This window comes from Heterocephalus glaber, unplaced genomic scaffold, assembly GCF_053883595.1.
Source record: "Heterocephalus glaber isolate CG9 unplaced genomic scaffold, H.glaber_assembly_v1.0 deba00001687, whole genome shotgun sequence".
Classification (NCBI taxonomy): Eukaryota; Metazoa; Chordata; class Mammalia; order Rodentia; family Bathyergidae; genus Heterocephalus; species Heterocephalus glaber.
Genome location: NW_028258412.1, coordinates 11,743,843 through 11,764,513, shown reverse-complemented (window position 1 = coordinate 11,764,513; position 20,671 = coordinate 11,743,843). Strand labels below are relative to the sequence as shown.

Sequence of the window (20,671 nt, the reverse complement as noted above, 5' to 3'; positions counted from 1 at the left end):
ACACTTAGCTACGGCTGATCACTGAGTTTTTGACTGTCTCCTGGAATAATAAACTTCATTAGGACAGGGACTTGTCACTTTCCTTGCGATCTGGCCCATAATTATTCAATGACTAAGTAAATAATTGAAAATAGAGACATTGTCTGGGATGGGGCCCCCCCGTTGGATTATCTGCTCAGCTGTACTTTGCTTCCAGAACGCCACCCTTTCATCAAGTCAACCCCAGGCTGGGCCGTTGAGCCCCTCAGAGCCACCTCCATTAGTGGGGGTGATGGGGAAGTTGGGGTTCTCGGGCAGATTGAGTGCAGCGATGGTCACAGGGCTTCTGGGTCCCTTTAGCTGTCCATGTCCACACCTGAGATCCAGCTGCACTTCAAACCTGAGGTTCTGTGGGACACCACAGGACTCCTAAGTGCCTTTTCAGCCCCTTTGAGCAGTTTCTGCCACCAAGACTCCTGCATCAGCTGCAAAGGTCTGTGCCCATCAGGCCCGAGAGCCCCTTGAGATCTGAGATCCTGCTGTTCTGGGGTCTGTCCTGCCAGGCAGGGGCTGGGCGCTCGGGGGTGGCCACTGGAGGCCCGGATTCCTTCACTGTCACCCTCGTGGATAATCGCTGGGTTCAGAGCATGGGTCTGCATTGTTTGCCCTCCCGTCACCCAGTCAGAAAGCAGCCACCCTCTGTTGCCTGAGCTGCCCAGTGAGCTGGGCCAGGCTGCCCTTTTCTTTGCACTCTGGAGGAATGGCTTTACACTGCCGTCTCCTGCCAGAAACTGGCTCCTGCTGCTGCCTGAGCTGGCTGCCAGAATGGGGCAGAAGGGGGCGTGAAAGCGAACTGTTCCATCTGAGGAAGGGAATTGAATCCTGGCCACAGCTGTGCCAAGTAGCTGCTTCCCCTTCTGATGATTCAAACGGGCAAAGCTGTGAGCCCATGGGGTGGAAGAGGATGGTGCTGGAGAGCATGCAGGTGGTGTGACAGCCCCACCCCCCTCCAGGTCTGGCCCTTATGGAACGGAGCAGCTCTGTTCTTACTGTATCTAATGGGACTTTGACTTTCACTTGAACAGATGATTCATGGTGGTCAAATTAAAGAAATCACAGCCCGGGGAGATGGGCTGCACACAGCTGAACTCTCAGCCTGGAGGAAACCAGGCTGAGTGACCCCTGAAGGCCAGTGGCCCTGGAGTCACATCCACCTGCACCCTTGCAGAGCCTCAGCTCTGGACAGTGACCACCGGGGAAGGTGGGTGGGATTCCAGGAGGGATGTCAGCTCTGTCTTCCTGCAGTGTCCCCCACAGTCAGGGTTACAGAAGTGGGGATCCGGGGGGGGGGTGAGGGGCAACACTCAGGTCCCTCATATTACAAATAATCTCAGGTCACACCTGGCCTGTCAGATATAGTCTTTGCCCACCCACATGTTTCCAGGATACCAGTGTTTAATTTTTTTTAATTTTCCTTAATGACTATATAGTTTACTGTTGTACACCTGGTGCATACTGGATTGAAGCTAAGCTTTGCTGGCTTTGATCACACAATACTTTCTCTCTTTGTTTTACAGTATTATTAAGGGATTTGTGTGTGTGTGTGTGTGTGTGTGTGTGTGTGTGTGTGTGTGTGTGTCTGCATGTGTGTTGTTTTGGGCAATACTGGGAATTGAACCCAGAGCCTTACACATGCTAGGCAGAATTTTATTTTGAGACTGGCACTCATTAAGTTGCCCAGGCTGGCCTCCAATATGTGATCCTCCTGCCTCAGCTACCCAAGTAGCTGGGATGAAGGGTGTGAGGCACTGCACCTGGCTTACCAGGTTTCACTAGAGTTGTTCTTGTTGTGGAGTGAGCCGTTTCCCACCCCACCACCCACCCTGAAACAATAGCAGCAAAATGCAATCAAACAGGCTGCTGCGGAAACTCCACTGTGCGGGCTGCAGCGATGCCTGCTGGGACTCAATGTCCACCAGAGGCTGCACACATTTTCCCCTCATCTGAAATAAGGACAACTGTTTTAGTGCAGAGATGACTGCTGAGGAGTGTCTGAATCTTGGAGGTTGTAGGTGGTCTGAGCATCAAATCTTAGCTGTCCAGGGTTCCTGTGGAGCAGCACTGTGCCTCAGGGTCCAATGAGGCTCGATTCTCACTTCCCGAAGGAGCTGTTCAAACAATCACGTGCCCTTGGTTAATAGCCTGGAGCATATTTTTCCCCAAGGCCCGTAACAGCCCTTGGTTCCCAGGCTAGCCCACTGCTGGGCTGCAGTGTGGAGAGGAACCTGCCATCCACTGGCTTTGTGGATTGCAATTCCCACTCCAGCCCCAGTAGCTCACAGCTGTGAAGGGCACCGAGAGTGTTGTGTCTTCTCAGGCGATCACAGCAGGCAAGGCCAGCAAGGAGCTGGGTGTTGTCCTTGATACCCTAGGTTCAAGCCCTGCCTTTGCCATTTACAAGCTACATTGATCCAGGCCAGTTACTGAACTCCTCTGGGCCTTGTTTTACCATCTCCAAAATAGGGATACCAGGTTGGGCATGGTGGTGCATGGCTGTAACCCCAGCTCTCTGGGAAGCAGAGGCAGGAGAATTACAATTTTGAGTCTTGCCTGGGCAACTTAGACCCTGTCTCAAAAGTAAAAATGTAGGCTGTATTCTCTTATGGTAGCTCACTCTCATAGAATGTACTTATTTTCTTATTTTTACTTGGCCCAAACTCACTCTGCAGAGCCTGTTTCTTTTCCTAAATTCAGTATATGTAAAACTTTGCTATTGTTAAAAAAATTTTTTTTTAGCTGGGGATTTAGCTCAGTGGCACCATGCCTGCCTTGCAAGTGCAAGGTCCTGAGTTCAATCTCCGATACGAAAAAAAAAAATTTTTTTTTTAAAGGGCTGGGGATGTAGCTAAATATGAAGGCCTTGGGTTCAATCCCTAGGACCACTGAATAACTAAATAAAATGGGATACTGACAGTACCACCCTCAGGGGGCTGTTACGATGCTTAAACAAATTAGTGTGTGTCAGGCACCTCGGGCAGCGCCTGCAATGTGGTGGCGGTAGTTTCCTCTCAGTGCCAGGTGCTGTGCTTGGACCAGGAGATGCAGTGGGAACAAAACAGACAGTGCTGCTGGAGATAGACAGGAGCTGGACCCTGAGCTCTGAAATCATGAGGCAGGGCGGGGCGGGTCAGGGAAGCCTTAGGGAGGTGGCACACGAACTGGGTCTGAAGAGAGAGTGGCAGGTACTGAGAAGATGACCTGTGAAGAGCACTCCAGGCAGAAGGAACTGTGTGTGCAAAGGTCCTGTGGCAGAGGATATAAGAAGAAATAAAGGAAACAGCAGAGAACAAAGAGGCAGAGAATACACGAGTCAAGGCTAGAGGAAAACGGGGTGCTAAGGCATCCCCAGTCATCTTGGGGATTTCAGTCTGTACCCTAAAAACACCAGGGAGCTGTGGAATCCTGCATGGGCAGTGAGTTCCTGTATTTGGAGCATAGGAGGCTTTCACTTCTTATGTATTGAGGGTAGGCACACCAAGGTCTATAGCACTTGCTCTTAAATTTTACAGAATGCGACCCAGGGAGTCAGGTGAGGAAGTTGGGCTGCACCCACATCTGCAGCCAGTCGACTCTCAGGCCCTTACTGCTTTCTTACGTTGCTTCCCACCAGAAAATCAAAGCTTTCTTTTCCAGACAAGGCAGGTTCAGAGAGACCAAGGGATTCTCCTCCAGACACAAGGCAAGCTCAGAGCAAGCGCCCAGTTCTCGTGAGTCTCTGGCCTGTTTTCCACCTAACCATATTCAGCAGCCCTGGCTGGTGGCTTTTGGCCTGACCTCTGCTCTCTAGGGCCCATGAATGCAGGGCTGGTGACAAAGGAAAGCAAAGAAAATATGTGACTGGTGATACGGTAGCCTCCTCTGCTCTGTATCCCTGGAAGGTCGCTAGTTATTTGATTATAAGTTCATTGACTACTGCTGGTTGGTTGAGTGTAAGCTCTGTTTCCCTTTGGTCTCAGCATTCATAAGAAATAGCTTCAGTTTCACTTAGATTTGCAAATCAATCCAGGCTTAGGACACTCATAAAGCCTAACTGGTTTTGCCTGATCAGGAATGATTCAGCCCTGATCTCCAGTTTGATTTACTTTATTTAATTTAATTAATTTATTTATTGTGGTATTGGGGGTTGAACCCAGGGCCTTTGCACTGAGTATATCCCCAGCCCTTTAAAATTTTTTTTTTTTTGAAACAAAGTCTTGCTAAGTTGCCCAGGTTGGGTTTCAACTTGCAATCCCCCTGCCTCAGCCTCCCAGAGTGCTAAGGCTGTAGATGTGCACTCCTTCCCCACACATACATATGGCTTCAATGTCTGCATCGCATTCCCAAGGGACAGATTTCCAAAACATGGGTCTTCTGGGTTTTCCCCCCAATATTTCTATGTTTGGTACCATTGCTTTGGTCTTTGAGGTCATTGTAGAGCACATTTCTGGTCCATTCCTAGAAACCACACCCTGCTCACTGTGAATACCGGAGTCCCACAGGTGCACCGAGATGTGGTTTCATGGTCGTCACACAGGCAACACAGACCGGAAGCTTCTGAGAAGTATTTGCTCCTCTCCAAAGCAAAACTGGCTGTTCAAGACTTCCCCACAGCGAGCGAGCCCCTGTCTCTCACACGGAGAGCTTGGAGTGGTCACCGGCATCGCTGGGAGCCTGCACTTCACCCGCTGGGCTTCACATCCAGAGCTGCTCCCATCTGCTGGACCTGAGCTGGCCTCTGCGAGACTGAATCTGAGCATGGGTCTCTCTAAGCTGCAGCCCCTTCCTCTCCAGGGACTGCTCTGATGAGTAGATAAGCTCGTAAGTGCTGATGTGGGTGAGAGGTGCTGGGGATTCGAAGCCTAAGTATTCTGAGGCGTTGCAGGTCAGGCCTGCACTGCGGGGTGAAAGCCACCCCTCCATGATGCTTACACACAAATGCGTGCTGCTGTACCCGAAGAAAGCTTGGTTTATTGAAACGGAACCATGAATTTCACAGAATGGTTCTGTCACCAAACATCCTGTGCGAAGCCAGGTGGCAGGCTGGGTGGCCCTTACTTCCACAGACCCATGTGTAGGCTCTGAATCCCACATGGTTCTGGTCCTGGTTTCTTAACCTCCTGCCCCTCAGGGCTGGCAATTTGAAACCTGGGGAAGGGGAGAAGCCTGGCCTCTCAGGCTCTCATTTCCCCTCCTGAGGGCCTCAGTTTCCCTGTCTGCTCAGGGGTGGGATTTTGGTCTCCTCTGGCTGTAGCTGCTTAATGAGGTTGAAATTCTGCCCTGACACCCTTCCCCCCTTCATTTGAAGACAGTGTGTGGGAGGTGGGGTGTGGCGTCTCTCTGTGTCCCCTGATCCCCTACCTGGTACAAAGCCACAAATGGACTTAGGGCTGGGGATTTAGCTCAGTGGTTCCGCCGCCTGCCTCGCCTGCCTCGAAAGGGCAAGGACCCGAGTTCAATCCCCAGTACCAAAAAAACCCCCAAAAAACAAAAACACAAGTGGACTTGAGGAGACTTCCCAGTCCTCCCCTGTGAACAGCTGTGCTCCACTTGGCCTGCCTATCCAGGAGCCAGCCCTGGTTGGCATCTCGAGCGTCCTTTCTCCTAGGAAGAGTCTCCAGACAATCGCCCCTCCCTTCTCTCACCCCAGAGTGACATTTACTGTACTGTGTCACTGTGTCGTAATGCTCGGTCTACTTGTTTACTCCCTGGCCTCCCCATCTGAAAAAGAGCTACAGCAGGGCAAGAGCGCTGCTGGGTGTGGTGGCACAAGCCTGTAATCCAGCACTGGAGAGGCTGAGGCAAAAGGATCACTGCAGATTTGAGGCCAGGCTGAGCAACATAGTGAGTTCAAGGCCAGCCTAAAGTATATATCGAGACCCTGTCTCAAAAAACCAAAAACCAAAACAAAAGAGCCCAGAGCTGGTGGCTTTGGGTATCAGTACACCCTGCTGGGTGCCAGATGGCTGAATAAGCCAGTTGAGATAAGCAGTTTCTAGCCAGACATGGTGGTACATGCCTGTAATCCCAGCTACTTGGGAGGCTGAGGCTGGGGGATCGAAAGTTCGAAGTAAGCTTGGGCAACCCAGCAGACCCTGCCCCAAAATAAAAATTTAAAAGGTCCAAAGGCTGGGCATAGTGGCATACATCTGTAATCCCAGCACTCAGGAGGCTGAGGCAAAAGGATCAACTGCAAAGTTGAGGTCAGCCTGGGCTACATAGTGAGATCAATGCCAGCCTGAACGGCATAGCAAGACCCCGTCTCAAAACAAAACAAAAAAAGTCTAGTGCATTTGCCCAGAATGCACAAGGCCCTGGGTTGTATCCCCAGTACCGGAAAAAAATGTAAAAACTGGTGAGCAGGTCGTGCCCTGTGGGATTTGTAACCCAGCTCCCAAGGGATTGCTGTTAAAAGGACTTGCTGTGGGACCCTAAAAAGAAGAGACACAGCCAATTTGCAAAGCCTATGGTGGTCTGCGTTGTGTCTTCCGGTCAGGCCCTTGCCCCTGCCTCATCATGGGTGAGAATGGAGGGCCACCCTCTCTTCCTCTGGTCATTGCCTTCCAGGGCGGGTCCCCTGCTGCCCCACTGTCACTGCTAGTAGGATAATGCTGTGGTCTCTTTCTGGGTGGGTCAAATACCCTAACCAGGGGCCCCTCCCCAGAAGGTTTCCACATGGTTACAGAGACTCCAAAGGCACAGAAACCCAACAGGTCCCTTTAGCACTGTCCACCTAGTCTTGATCAACGTCATCACCCAAGCTGTCACAAACAAGGGGGTGTGGGCTGTCACGTGGCCCAGGCTGAGTAACCACATTCTCGCTTCCTTCTTCCACACACATTGCCGTTGGGGGTTGGCAGGGTCTGAGACACGGCAGGGGGTGCCACACAGTGCCCAGCAGTGTAGCCTGGGGCCTTGTCACTAAAGCAAAGAAGTCACTTCTAGGCCCAGGAGGCAGCTGTCCCATGCTCTGCTGAGCACGGTAAGTGCTGGTTTGCAAAAACCACAGGGAGTGGCCAGGGACCCAAGGGACCAGGGGACCTGCCTGCCAGCTGCTGGTGGGCCCAGGGCAGATCTTCTGGGCATTTCCTGAGCCCCTTTGGGAGGGCAGACCAAGCTCCATGGGCTCAGACTGACGTCTTCCTGGAGTCTGAGGGCTTCTCTGGTGTCTTCCGGTTCCTGATGCCTCAGCATCTAACCTGCCCTCTCTGCTGGCCTTGTTCGCCTGCGGCTGCTGGGGTGTTCTGAAAAGGAACTTCAGAAGTGTCAGAAAAATTGAGGGCTTCTCCTTAGACATCATCCCACCCCTTTCTCTCCTGGGTGGGAAACTGAACTTCAGAGAGTTGCTTAGGGACACAACTGAGATTAGGTCCGGAGGGGTCCAGAAAGGAGGAGGCACTCGGGCTTGTGTTGAAGCTGCATGCTTCAGGGCCGTGAAAACACTGTTCTTCAACACTGTAAGATTGAGGAAATGGCACTTGTTTGTGGCAAATTATTAAAATATTAGAATCTTGACACTATTGTTAGCAAAAGAGAATCTAGTAAAAATAATCATTAGAATACTCTTGTTAATGTGTGTCTGGGGTACTTTAGGGCCTTAAAGGAGAATGATAAAAGCTGAGGGCCAAAGCTGCTTCTGTGTCTGTGGGGACTGGGGAACACACACACACACACACACACACACACAGACACACACACGCACGCACGCACGCACGCACGCACCAGAGCTCTGCGCCTGGAATTCTTTTTCCTGACCTCTGTTTCCTTCCTTTGCCCATCCCTGACCTGGAGCCTCCAGGGTGGGCCTGACAGTGGGCAGGGGCTCAGGAGCTGTCTCCCGAACTCTGGGCCTGGAGTGACTTCCTGTGAGGCTGCCCGGAGCCACACCCTGCATGGGGGATGCCGCCTGCACCAGGCTCTGCCAGCAGCCAGGGGAGGTGAAACCCCAACAGTTAGAGGGGCTAGGCCATAGCAGGGCCTTCTGGGAAGAGTGCCCGAGCACCCTGGCAGTGGACAGGACTGAGGTTTGGAGAGGAGGAACAGCTCCCCAGGGCAGCGTGGCCACCAGTAGGAGGTGGTGAGCTTGAAGCTGACCCTCTGGCTGCAGGACACTTGTGGTGCTGTAGTGCCTGGGCCTGGCTCTCAGTTCCCTTTGCTGAATGGGGGCAGGAAGGCAGCAGGGCATCAGTGGGGAGACAGGATGGCTAGGGTGTGTGTCTGCACTCACTTGTTCATCTGTCTGTCTATATAGGTATCTTCAGAAAGCTGTCCCCCATTAAAATAAAGCAGCCAGAATTCTCATCAAATTCATTTGTGTAAAATACCACACCCCCTTTGTATCAGGCCAGTACGTCGGGGTTCTTAGGGAGAAAGAACCCCCCAAAACTCATGGTCTGTGTCTTCCCAAAGGGCTACAGAATGGTGAACAGATACACAGCATCTCTGCAGTGTTCACATTGCATAGGGCTGAGTGGGAATTAGGAAAAATGTCTACGGCGGCGGCCTGGCAGGGTGGGGGTGACTGATAGGCAAAGGTTTGAGTGTCAATTGACAAACATGATGGGAAAAGTCTGGAGACAGTGGTATGGGGCAGCTGTACCTGATGTCCTACCTCGCCAGGCACTCAACAAGCCCCGGGGATGCCAACCCTGTTGCTGTTGGGGTCCCCATTGAGTCTCTGTCTTCCAAATGCCTGCAGTCTGGTGGGAACAGCACAGGACAGACAGCCACAGCACCTGGGAGCCACTGGGACAAATGGCTCGAGAGGGGAGCACACAAAGGTGCCCGCGTGTGTCCTTCTGTCCACTAAGTGCTGGGCATGTGGCATGGTCGGCAAGATGCTGTATGCAGTCCTCTTGGCATGGGAATGGATTTTGAGAATGCAAACAGTAGAAAAGGCTTAAACATGGCGAGTGGCCAGGTATGGTGGTGCCAACCTATAATCCCAGCTACTCAGGAGGCTGAGGCAGGAAGATCACAAATTTGAGCCCAGCCTGGGCAATGCAGTCAGACTGTGTCTCAAAATAAAGTAAAAAGGGTGGAGTGTAGCTCGGTGACAGAGCACTCGCCTACCAAGTACAAGACCTTGGGTTCAATCCCCCGCCCCAAGGGTGGAGGGCAAAAAAAGGAGGATGCAAATCGTGCCTGGGGCCATCAGGGTGGCTTCTAGGAGGACGCAGTATGGGCTCCAAGATAGACATAGCCTTGTTCACAGAGGCTGAGGTGAGCTCTGCTGGAAGACTGTGGGGTTCAGCTTCCATCTCCCTGTCTTCCTGGCTGTGTGACTAGATTCCAGGTGGGCCTCAGTTTCCCCATCTCTCACATGGCATTAGTAACGTTCCCATCCTTTTGAGGGGACCAACCCTTCGTGTACAGGACTCAGAGCAGGGCCTGGCGGGCTGTCTGCACTCAGTATGTGTGACTCACGAACAGGAGGAGCCCGAGGCTGTGGGCAGCACCGGGGGCACCTAGACCTAGCGTTTGGGCTCCCTGCCCCCACCCTCCCTGACTGGGGAGGTCAGAGGTGTCACAGCCTGTTCTGGGTGGGGGACTTTTCCAGGGCAGGCTGCAGTTAGCAGAGTCCATTGTCCTAAGTGCAGATAATGGCAGCCACTCATGTTCACTGAGCGCTTAGGGTGTGCTGAGCGGCCTGCAAGGACCTGCAACTCCCCCAAGGAGCAGGCAGCTGCTATAGGCTATACACTCACTTGTTCTCCACTTAGTGATGGGCCCAGGCTGACTTTTCTCTCTCACAGTGGTGTGAAAGCGATGCTCGGTGCAGCAGAACCCTTACTCTGAAGTTTGATCTTTTCCCAGGCTAGAACGTTGGATGAAGTAGGCTTCCTGTTAAGTCTGAGGCAGGCCAGGCTGAGCTGGGACATCCTGCTGCTGAGCGCATTCAGTGTGTCTTTGACTTAGGATATTTTCAATGTGCTCTAAGGTTAGAGGGAAGCAACCCCAGATGCAATACCTAGGGTCTCAGGTGAATCGAGTTCCCCAAGGTCACACAGCTTGTCAGGGATAGGGCTGGGAGGGAACTACTTTGATGGGAGTCCCCATCAGACCTGCAGTGGGGCTCTGGAACACCTCAGTCTGACCTTATTGATCAGCGCTTCCCTTCACTTGTGAGCTGCTTAACCCAAACCCTAAGAAGCAGATTCTGAGATTCTAAAACCTTGTGTGCTGTGCTTAGTCCCATGGGTGTCATTTCTTTATTTAAATTTCATTTTGAGACAAGGTCTCCTAAGTTGCCCAGACTAGCCTGGAGCGTGCAACCCTCCTCCCTCACCCTCCCAAGTAAGTGGGGTTACAGGTGGGTTTTACCATGCCTGGCCCCAAGGGTTTATTTATTTATTTATTTACTTATTTGTTTATTTATTGTGGTACTAAGGATTGAAGCTAGGGCCTGCACACTGAGCTACATCTACAACCCTTTAAAAAAAATTTTTTTTTTGAGACAGGGTCTTGTTAGGTTGCTCAGTTGCACAGACTGGGCTCAAACTAGCAACCCTCCTGGTTCAGCCTCCCAGAGTGCTGAGATTACAGATGTGTGCCCTGGGCTTTATTGTTGAGCTGCCTGGGCTGCTGGCTGCGTGGTAAGGTGTCCAGAGCTGGGTGTGGCCCTGGGTACCCAGCTCCTCCCTGTACCCTGGGTGTGGCCTGAGAAAGAAGCAACTGGTTTTCAGGGCAAAAGACAGGAAATAGGCCACCAATGACCTGCTAGTGAGGCAGCATCCAGATCACCAGGATGTGACCGTCCTCACCCGCTCTGAGCCGGGGAGAGGAGAAGAGGAGGGCAGTCCGGGAAGCGACACAACCCCGTGAGCCTCAGTTTCTCCATCTCGTGGGAGTCTCAAGGCCAGTGCTTCAGAGGAGTGAAGACAACTGAGGTCATCCAGAGGCAGACCGGAAACCAGCCCTCACGCGGGGATTCTGTCACGAATCACTGCTGTTTCGGGGCAACACATGGACTTTAGCAGCTCTCAGAACCTCAGCGCCCCACTGCTGCTCCTCTTTCCCCACCTGGGGTCCCCATCCTTCCTGCCGGGTGGGCTGGGGCCTGCTCAGCCCCGCCTGTCTCAGGCTGTGGTGTCTCACGCAAAGCCCGTGAGACAGGCCGGGGGGCTCAGTTGCTCTGGTGGGTCTGAGGCTGATGGCTTTCAGGGGACAGAGGACTTTCAGTAAGAGCGCTGGAAACATCTGGGAAGCTGGTGGACCCAGACAGGCTCAAGTGGGAGATTTGGGGTCTCCTGGAGCCCCATCTTATCCCAACAGAGGAGCAGCTGTGCTTCTGCAGGCCCCTGTGGCTCCCTGACTGCCCACGGTGGCTGGCCACATCTCTGTGCCTTCCCTTTGCTCTGTCCTCTGCCTGCAGCCCCAGAGAGGACCCCAGATAAACCCCTCTGACCCTTCTGCTGCCAGCCAGCACCAGGCACCTCCCATGCTCATTTGAGTCTCACATCCATCCTTTGAAGCAGTATCGCCCATTTTACATATGAGGAAACAGGCTCTGAGAGGGGAAGCCTGAAAGGGGTCGCATGGCTTGGAGGAACTCAGGACTCAACCCCGTGCTTTCTTCTCCGGTAGGGGATTTTGGGGGTGGGTATAGGGCAGAGGGCAGCCAGGCCCCAGCCCGTTCTTGCTGTGCCCCCACCTCCAGGAGGCACAAAGTAGGACTCACCCCTCCAAGGTGCCCCACCCAAAGCCCAGGAGCCAGAGAGCCGGGCTCTGAGACTGTGCCCCTCCCCCTCTGCTTACAGGAAGTGGCTGAGGGCTCTGCTGCCAGGAACCCAGAAGAGCCCAGGTGGGGGCTGTGGGGTGAGTGTTTGAACTGTTAGGAACTGGGTCTTCCTCCTGTCCCCCAGGAAAGTGGGGCCGAGGTTGGGCCACATATCCTGCCCTGGGTAGGAACTCAGCCGCCTTGAAGACGTGTGTGTGTGTGTGTGTGTGTGTGTGTGTGTGTGTGTGTGTTAGCCAGCTTTTCATCACCGTGACAAAATACCTGACAAACAGCTTTGAGGAGGAGAGGTTTGTTTTGGTTTTCTTCCCTTCCTTTCCCCCTCCTTTTCCTTTTCTTTCTTTCCTTTTCTCTTTTTTCCCCCCCTTGGCACTGGGGACCAAACCGAAGGAGTACTAAGCCACAACCCCAGCCCTCTATATTTTAGTTTAGTTTAGTATTTTATTTTTTGAGACATGAAGTCTAAGTTGCTCAAACTGGGCTCGAACTTGTGAGAAGCTGGGCAGGCCAGGAGGAAAGGTTCATCTTGCCTCACAGTTTCAGAGGTTTCGGGCCATGCTCACCTGGCTCCAAGGCACAAACACCATGGGAAGGGTGGCCCTCACCTCGGAGTGGCCCGGAAGCACAGAGAGGGAGAGCCAGGGACCAGCTGTGGTCCTCAGTGTCACGCCCCATGACCCACTCTCTTCAACGAGGCCCCCTCCTGAGGACGCCACTGAGGTATGAATGGATCCATCCACTGAGGAAGTTAGGGCCCTCATGAAACAATCACCTCCCCAAAGCCCCACTTCTGAACACATGGGACTTTGAGGGGCCATCTTAGGTCGAAGCTGTAACAAGCACCTACCGAGCTCCTGGCACTTTTGAACCCATCCCCTTATTGCTTTCGCTCGACAGCCATGTGACAAAGGCGCCATTTCTTATCCCTACTTTACAGACAGGAAGTCTGAAGTGCAGAGAGGCACCAATCTGTCTCAGGGTCACACAGCTTGTAAGGCACGGAGCTAGGACTTGACCTCCTCCTGCTGGACCCCATCATGTGCGGTTTCAATCCTGTGCCTTGCCTGGCACCTGGGGAATGCAGGGCTGACCTTCCTGGTGACGCACCTTCAATAAAGCTCCTTCTTCTTAACTTTGCTCTCTGTCCCCCACCTGGGTCCCCAACCCAGCTAACAAGGCACAGAGCTAATAAATACCCTCTTTCAATATGCCCAGCTTCTGACTTTGTTTCTATACCCCAGTGGCTTATTTGTCCACAGATAAAGTTTTAGGAGGCAAAAAATGATAAGGAGACAAACAGAGTTCCTAGGAATCCTATGGACGAAGTTGAAGCCCCCCATGGCTGTCTGCACATCAAATGGCAGTAATAACAGCTGCTGTCGATGAGGGTCTGCTCCACCCCAGGCATGTGCTGCCCCAGAACAGACCAGGGTCTCAGGCTCAGAGCTCAGTGGTGTCAGGTAAAAGGGCCGAAAACCAAGACCAGACCAGGTCACAACAAGCCTTTATTAGGGGAACAGATCTGCCGGGCTGTCTCTGAACAAAGGAGAGACAAAAGCAATATGGCCGGGGCAGGGAGAGTCTTTTATAGAGACTGGGGTAGGGCTGGGTAGGGGCAGAGGTGGGGTTGAGTGAGGTAGTGACTAGGGAATGGAGGAGCCGGTGATGTCACTAGGTGATAGGAGGTGAGCGAGTATTAGGTTACTTTCTAGGCGGGAACAGGGGCATGCTGGGAAGAAGGGTTTGTTCTTTGGTGGGAGCAACCATCTTGGCATGATGTCACACAGGGGAGGGGGCAAGGCACCATAGGAAGAGGGCAGCTACTATACATAATGGCTGCTGAGGTAGTAGGAGACCTATCAGGTGGGCCCTGATGTCCCTCTGTCTGTGTCTCCCCAGGTACTATGCCTCTGCTTCTCCTGCTGCTGCTGCTGCTGCTGGCACCTCTAGGCACAGCCTCCACCCAGGAGGATGCAGCTAAGGGCGTCCCAGGCCCTGCCCTTGCACGGGGACGGAGACAGGTGGACCTGGAAGATGACTTTGAAGACTATTCCCAAGAGTACTACACAGACCCTCCAGAAACACTCACACAGGCCCCCGGGGCTGCAACTACAGACTTTAAGCACGTGACCTCAAAGGGCCATGTAGTGTGGACAGGTTCTGTGGGGCTGGGAACCTCTGAGCTATCCACTGTGGAGGCTGCCACGAAGCCAGTCACACAGCAGGTTCCAATCACAGCGGATCTAGCTACAGAACTGAGCTCTGTGAATGTTTCTGCCACAGAGGCTCCACTCAAAGAGGAGGCTCTGTCTATGCAACCAGCAGCCACAGAGACAGAGACCACTCAGCCAACAGCCACAGAGACAGAGACCACTCAGCCAGCAGCCACGGAGACAGAGACCACTCAAACAGCAGCCACGGAGGCAGAGACCACTCAAACAGCAGCCACGGAGGCAGAGACCACTCAAACAGCAGCCACGGAGGCAGAGACCACTCAAACAGCAGCCACGGAGGCAGAGATCATTCAAACAATAGCCATGGAAGCAGAGACCACTCAACCTGCAGCCACAGAGGCCCTGCCCATGAGTTTCACAGCCATAGAAACTTTGTCCACAGAGCCCATTGCCACACTGCCTGTGTCCACAGAGCCAGACACCACAGAGTTCTCATCCATGGGACTCACTCACACCATCACCTTTCTTGGGCACTCTGTCACTCGAAAAGACACCACTGTGGTAGACAGCAACTTGTTCAACATGGGCCTGAAGAAAGGGCAGGCTGTGCCCACTAGGAGCTCCATGGCCCCCAGCCCCACCGAGGCCTCGGGGCGCATCCCCGTGAGGCAGTGCCTGCTGGCCATCCTCATCCTGGCACTGGTGGCCACTGTCTTCCTCGTGTGCACTGTGGTGCTGGCCGTCCGCCTCTCCCGCAAGGGCCACAGGTACCCTGTGCGCAACTACTCGCCCACCGAGATGGTCTGCATCTCGTCTCTACTGCCCGACGGGGGCGAGGGGGGCCCTGCTGCGGCCAACGGGGGCGTGGCCAAGGGTTATGACCTAAAGGCGGAGGGCAGGGAGGACCACGAGGGGGATGACTTGACCCTGCACAGCTTCCTCCCTTAGCTGCCCGAGAAAGCCTGGCCCTCTCGCTCCTCCGCAGCCACCCACAGCTCTGGCTTCCTGGGAGACCCAGAGGAGAGGGGTCTGGAGGACAGGACTGCGGCCGCCCCAAACAGGGCCAAGAGTGGCCAAGGACCCGCAGCCACGTAGGCCCAGCCGGCAGAATCACCTCCCCCTCCCTCCTGCCTTGGTGGAGCCCGGCTGTCCCCAGGCCAGGACCAAGGCAGGCAGCCACCCTGCCTGTGAGATCCTTGCCCTTCCTTGTCCCATGTCAGTTCTGGGGGCCTCTCAGTCCCCCAGAACTGCTGTCTGCTGTCCACTTCCCTCCAGGCCACCGGGTCCTCATCCCCAGATACCAAGGAAGACTGAGTTCCCCTACCCCCTTCCAGTTGCCCTGGTGGCCAGATAGGAAGGGAAAGCTTGGGGAGGGGTGCTGAAGAGTGATGGATTCCTGAGGCCATTTCCTTCCATCCCCCAACCCCGAGAGGGGCAGTGGGGGTTCCTTGGGCACTGCTCTGGGAACCCAAGGAAGGCCTCAGCCTGTGGAGGCCTGGGAAGGTAGACCCTCTTTGGGACTGTGTGGGCCAGTTCTGTCTGGGGACAGTGATTCCACTCTGCCCTCGATTGCTTTCCTCTGTGGCCACGTTTCAGGGTTGGCTCTGTCCTGTTCTCACCCAGCCCAGCTTCAATAAATGTGTGATGAAGGAGACACAGTGGCTGAATCCTTCGCAGGGTCCAGGCTGCCCCCACCGGGCAGCCCTCCCTGCTTTCTCCATGCTGCAGCCTGGTGAGGTGGGTGCTTCCCAGCGGCAGGTCCTCAGCCCCAGGCTCTCGGGGCCCCTGTGGTGGGCTGTTCAGCTGACACTGCCCTGTAGGCAGTGCAGCATCTGGGTCCTGCTTGGGCAGCTGGAGAAGGTTTCATGCTGGGAAGGGAAAATGAGGGCTTACTTCACCTCCCCGCAGGCCCTGCTGCTGGCCTTCAGCAGTTGGTGCCCCCAGACCTGAAATGCACCTCCACGTGCCCACACTGTCCTCCTGGAAGCCTGCCCCTCCCCACTAATGCCAGGGCCATCTCCTCCCAGGGCAGAGCAGCCACAGCAAGGCTTCCCTACCACTCAGAGGAGTCTTGATGGGATGGCATCCAAAGTTTGGAAGGGCTAGGTGACACAAGCCTCTAATCCCAGCACTCTGGGAGACTAAGGCGGGAGAATCTCAAGTTCAAGTCCAGCCTGAGCAATTTAGTGACTTAGCAAGATACTGTCCCAGAATTTTAAAAATTAATAAAGGGCTGGGAACATAGCTAAGTGTGGAGGCCCTGGGTTCAACCCCCAGTACCAACAACAGAGAAATAAAATACATAAGTAAATAAAATAAGAAAGCTTGGAAGGGAAGAAGGGAGGGGTGACAGAGGAGGGTAATGGAGTTGTGTGAAAGTAATCATGTATGTTATATGCATGTACCAGTATGCCAAGATGAAACCCATCACTCTGTATAACTAATATTCACTAATACGTTTTTTAATTAAAAAATTGAAAACCTTTTTTGAAGAGAAAGTTTGGGGCTGACCAACTTTTCCTCAAAGGGCCAGACAGTAAATACTTCAGGCTCTGTGATGGAAGAAGGGTTTTTATCCCGTCTAGGAAACACTGGCCGTGGGGTCTGTGGGAGTGAAAGACCTCTCCTGCCACCACACCTGGGGAAGTCAAGGAGAAGGTGGTGGCTGCAGCTTGGGAGAAGACTTGGGGACGAGAGCCGAGTCACGGGGAAGGGGGGGCAGGGCAGGTGGCCAGAGCCCATGGGGACAGTGTGGGACACGCGGCCCAGTGCCCTACATGTCTGGCCTTGGCTGTGTTTGCGCCTCCCCCTGAGTGTCTAGAACGAGGCTGTGCGCTCAAGGAAGCCACGTTCTCATGCTTTGGCGGGCTGGGGAAGCGGGGAGTCTCCCCGATGGGATAACCAGGTGAGGCAGCTGGTGGGTGGTGAGGATCGTGAGCTCCGCTCCCCTGAGGATCAGGAGACGCAGAGAAGGGGAGATGAGTGACCCCCCCCCCCACAAAGCCTGCAGACCCCAGGGCTGAAGGGCTTGGGGGCATCGGAATGGTCCCAGGGTCCCAGGTTTCTAGGGCTCGGGGATGCCGCATGATTGCACAACCTGGTTTGCCGTCTCTGCCGGAAAAGGCCCAGTCCTTGCAGCTCTGATTCTCTGTCTCTGTGCTCCTCTCCGCTTGCAAGACTCAAGATTTAATTCAGGGCTATGTACACAATGGAGTGCTACGCAGGCATAAAGAAAGATAAATTTGAGTCATTTGCAGGCAAACGGATGCGCCTTAGACCATAATGCTAAGTGAAATAAGTCAGACACAGAAGTTAAATGTCACATGGTTTCTTTAATATGAGAAACCCAAAGTAGAAATAATTGAAAGAGCAAAATAAAAGATGGATAGGAAACATGGAGGTAGGTTGACATTTTGGAGATGTGAAGAGGATTTAGGGATGGAGAGAAAGAGAAGTGGGGGAGGGGAAGGAGAAGTAAAAAGGATTAAGGTGTGATGTGTGTGTACCAAATCCCCAGGATATATTCAGTTGATGTTTGGTGCTCAGAATAACCACCAGGGGGCTCCCTTCACCAGCTTCTAGAGCCACTGGCGGCCCCGTGCTTCCTCTCTCCTTTTTCCTTCCTTCTTTCTCTCTCCCTTTCTCTTTCCTCCCATCCTTTCCTTCCCTCCCTCCCTTCTTTCTTTCCTTTTCTTTATCTTCTTTCCTTTTTGTGATACTGGGGATTTAACCCAGGCCATTGCATTGAGCCACATCATTAATTGTGTCGGAGTTTCACTATGTTACTAAATTGCCCAGGCTGGAATCAAACTTGCAATCCTCCTGCCTCAGCCTTCCAGAGAGCTGGGATTACAGACATGTGCCACCCTACCTGGCTCCTCCTTTGTTTCTGAGGATGAAGAAGGAGGGCTATTTTGCCTGGAAGGAGCTCCAGACTCACCAAGAGATGGTAAATGTAGTTTTTGTTTTCCTCCATGTAAGTACTCTCATGGACCATCTGAAGCACCAGCTCTTATGTAGGAGATGATGACAATGGATGTAAATAACCTTCAGAGCATAGATAACAGTACAGTGTAGTAAAATAAGTAAGAAATGGTGAGATTTGAGTATTGATGACCTTGTTTTTAAGCATAATACAAGGGGTGATAAAAATGCAATAAATGTTTAAATTTTAGAAATTTTATTACAACTTCTGGGAAGATAGCTTGGGGAATGGCAAACTGCAGAGAAAGAGTCTCTCTGAGATTTGGTGTACAGATGCTGGAATATAGCAACATGAGGAAGAGAAGAAGGAGGGAAATAGGTCCCACTACCCAGTAAGGATCTAAAGTGAGAATTGAAGCCCATGGGGAGAGTGAAGAGAGAGAACAAATGCAGGAGGTGGCAAGTGGCATTTTTTTCCATGAGCCCTGACTTGCTGTGTGGTTGGGGCAGCGGGAACCTGCAGATTCATAGTGACTACTGACCACCCCAGAAGCCCCCATGGAGAAACACCAGTGGAATGGAGCAGTGGATGCAGCAGACTGCAGTGACTGGTAAGTTATTCAGGTCAGACCTCCCCCGGGAGAGAGTGATTGGCTGGTTGCCATCTTGGAGAAGGGCCAACTGAGCTTGGAACTCAGAGCAGTTGCAGGCTGGGTCCATCTAACAACTTCCGGTGTCAGAGTGAGACAGAACCAAGTTCAAGTTGTTAGGAGGTCAAGGAGCTGCATTTAAGTCAGCAGGAGGTGCACAGAGTGTTGCAGGCTGAACAAATTGGGTTCCAGTCTCATGGCCAGAAACCAACCTGAACTTCAGTGGAACTAAAGGTGCAGGCTTGCTGGGATTATGCACTACCCCCCACCCCCCGACACACCATAAAGCTATGGCTGGCTTGCTGGGATTAATCAACATAGATCTGGGCTCTGTCTGCCCATTCTATCTACCAGTGACAGCAGAGACACTCCCTGAAGTGGACAAATTTTTTCTTTTCTTCTTTTTTTTCTTGATTGTTTGTTCTAGTTTTGCTGTTGTTGTTCTGTTCTGTTCTTTTTTGGGGGGGGGTACCAGGGATTGAACTCTGGTCCTTGTGCTTGCGTAGCAGGTTTCTCTTCTTGTTTTTATTTCTTCCTTCTCTCTTTCCCTCCTGTCTTCTTCATCAGTTTCCCAAAGTTTGCATAATCTACCTTTGTCTTCCAGCCTTCTTCTAATCTCTTCCTTTTCTTCTATTTCTCTTTTCCCCCTCAACTCCTTTTATTTTTTTATTTTTTCCCCAAACTCCTTTTAAATTTTCTCCCCTGAGGGTAAAATTGTCATACTGATGGCGTATTTACTGTGTGCAATTTTCTGGTTTGTTTTAGATTTTCTTATGTAAACACAAATCTAGTTCATACAGTTAAAGGGGCCAAATTAAGAGTTACCATAGTTTGTCATTTTCTAGGCTGTGTTTGATGCTATTGATATTGCTGATTGTATTACTTTAGCCAAGGTGACATAATTGTGCTAATCAACTGTTCTTCCTGGTATACCAAGACTGAGATTGCCTAAGGGTCATAAACAATACTATAGCCCAGTCCCAAAGAACCAGGGGCTAGGCCAAGTAGGCAGAAACTTCTTATCCCCAATAAATTGAAGAGGTAGGATCTTACAACAGACTCAAAACCCAAAAGCCATCTGGAAGACATCTCTGAGAAGAAGTCATTTCCTAAGAGTTCTCAATACTAGCAATAAAGCTACTTGCCATAAGCAATTTACGAGAATCAACCAGGAATTAAACTAAAACTAAAATAGAAAATGAGAAGACATGGAAGCAAAATGCAACCCCAGACTTCCAGCTCACCAAAGGAAAACCCAAGGGGCAATGAGGTGGAACAAGTCAAAAGCTACCCACCTGGACTCTCTGAAGTGGTAACAGCCAAAGTAAGAAAGCAGATGAACGAGGCTCTAGAGAAAATCAAATCAGAAATAATTTCTCAGATAACTATAGAGCTGGTGACCGTAATGAAAGACATGGTTAGTGACCCTAGAGCAGATACAGATTAAAAACAAAAAATAGAAGAGCTTAGAAAAATGATGGAAACTATGAACATCCAACAAAGGAAAGAAATGGAATCCATGAAACAGATTCAAATAGATATCCAGGAGAATAAAAATTCCATTGAAAGTATATGCAGTAGAATGAGCCAATGTGAGGACAGAATATCAGATCTAGAAGACAGGATTTCAGTTAGTGATCATAATTTCTTCAAAATTGCAAGGGACTACTAAAAATCAATCCAACAGTTGCTAGATGATGCAAAGAAGGATAACATAAGATTGATTGGTGTCAATGGAAAAGCAGGAAATGGCACAAAATACATAAGAAACCTGTTCACACAAGTAAAGGCAGAAAACTTCCCAAGCATGGAAAAATAATTTAACATACAGGTAAGTGAGGCATATAGAACTCCAATTAGCCATGATAAAAAAAAACTACACCAAGGCATATAGTAGTCAAGATTCCAGAAATTCAACACAATAACAGAATATTAAAAGCTGTTAGAGAAAAGAAACAAATCACCTATAAAGGAAAGCCCATCAGAATCATAGCAGACCTCTCAACACAAAACCTCAAGTCAAGGAGAGCTTGGAGTAAAGTATTTCAAGTTCTAAAAGAAAACAACCTCCTGCCCAGATTGATGTACCCTGCAAAACTATTTTTCAAAATTGATAGAGAAATAAGATGCTTCCAAGACAAAGAACACCTGAAGAAATTCATGAACACCAA

At 51.7% G+C, this 20,671-nt stretch overlaps 1 protein-coding gene across 3 annotated transcripts; it reads left to right on the top strand.

Annotated features, from left to right (window-relative positions):
* The first annotated feature begins 4,526 nt into the window (after positions 1-4,526).
* Positions 4,527-15,580, top strand: Selplg (selectin P ligand). Of its 3 annotated transcripts, XM_004843627.4 has the most exons (3): positions 6,851-6,997; positions 11,775-11,832; positions 13,652-15,580. In XM_004843627.4, the coding sequence occupies exon 3, from the start codon at positions 13,657-13,659 to the stop codon at positions 14,872-14,874; it is 1,218 nt and encodes a 405-aa protein (XP_004843684.2). In that variant the 5' UTR covers positions 6,851-6,997; positions 11,775-11,832; positions 13,652-13,656; the 3' UTR covers positions 14,875-15,580. The 3 variants fall into 3 exon arrangements, with proteins under 3 accessions (XP_021112984.2, XP_004843684.2, XP_021112982.2); XM_021257325.2 differs by lacking the exons at positions 6,851-6,997; positions 11,775-11,832 and adding an exon at positions 4,527-4,836; XM_021257323.2 differs by lacking the exon at positions 11,775-11,832.
* Positions 15,581-20,671: the final 5,091 nt, after the last annotated feature.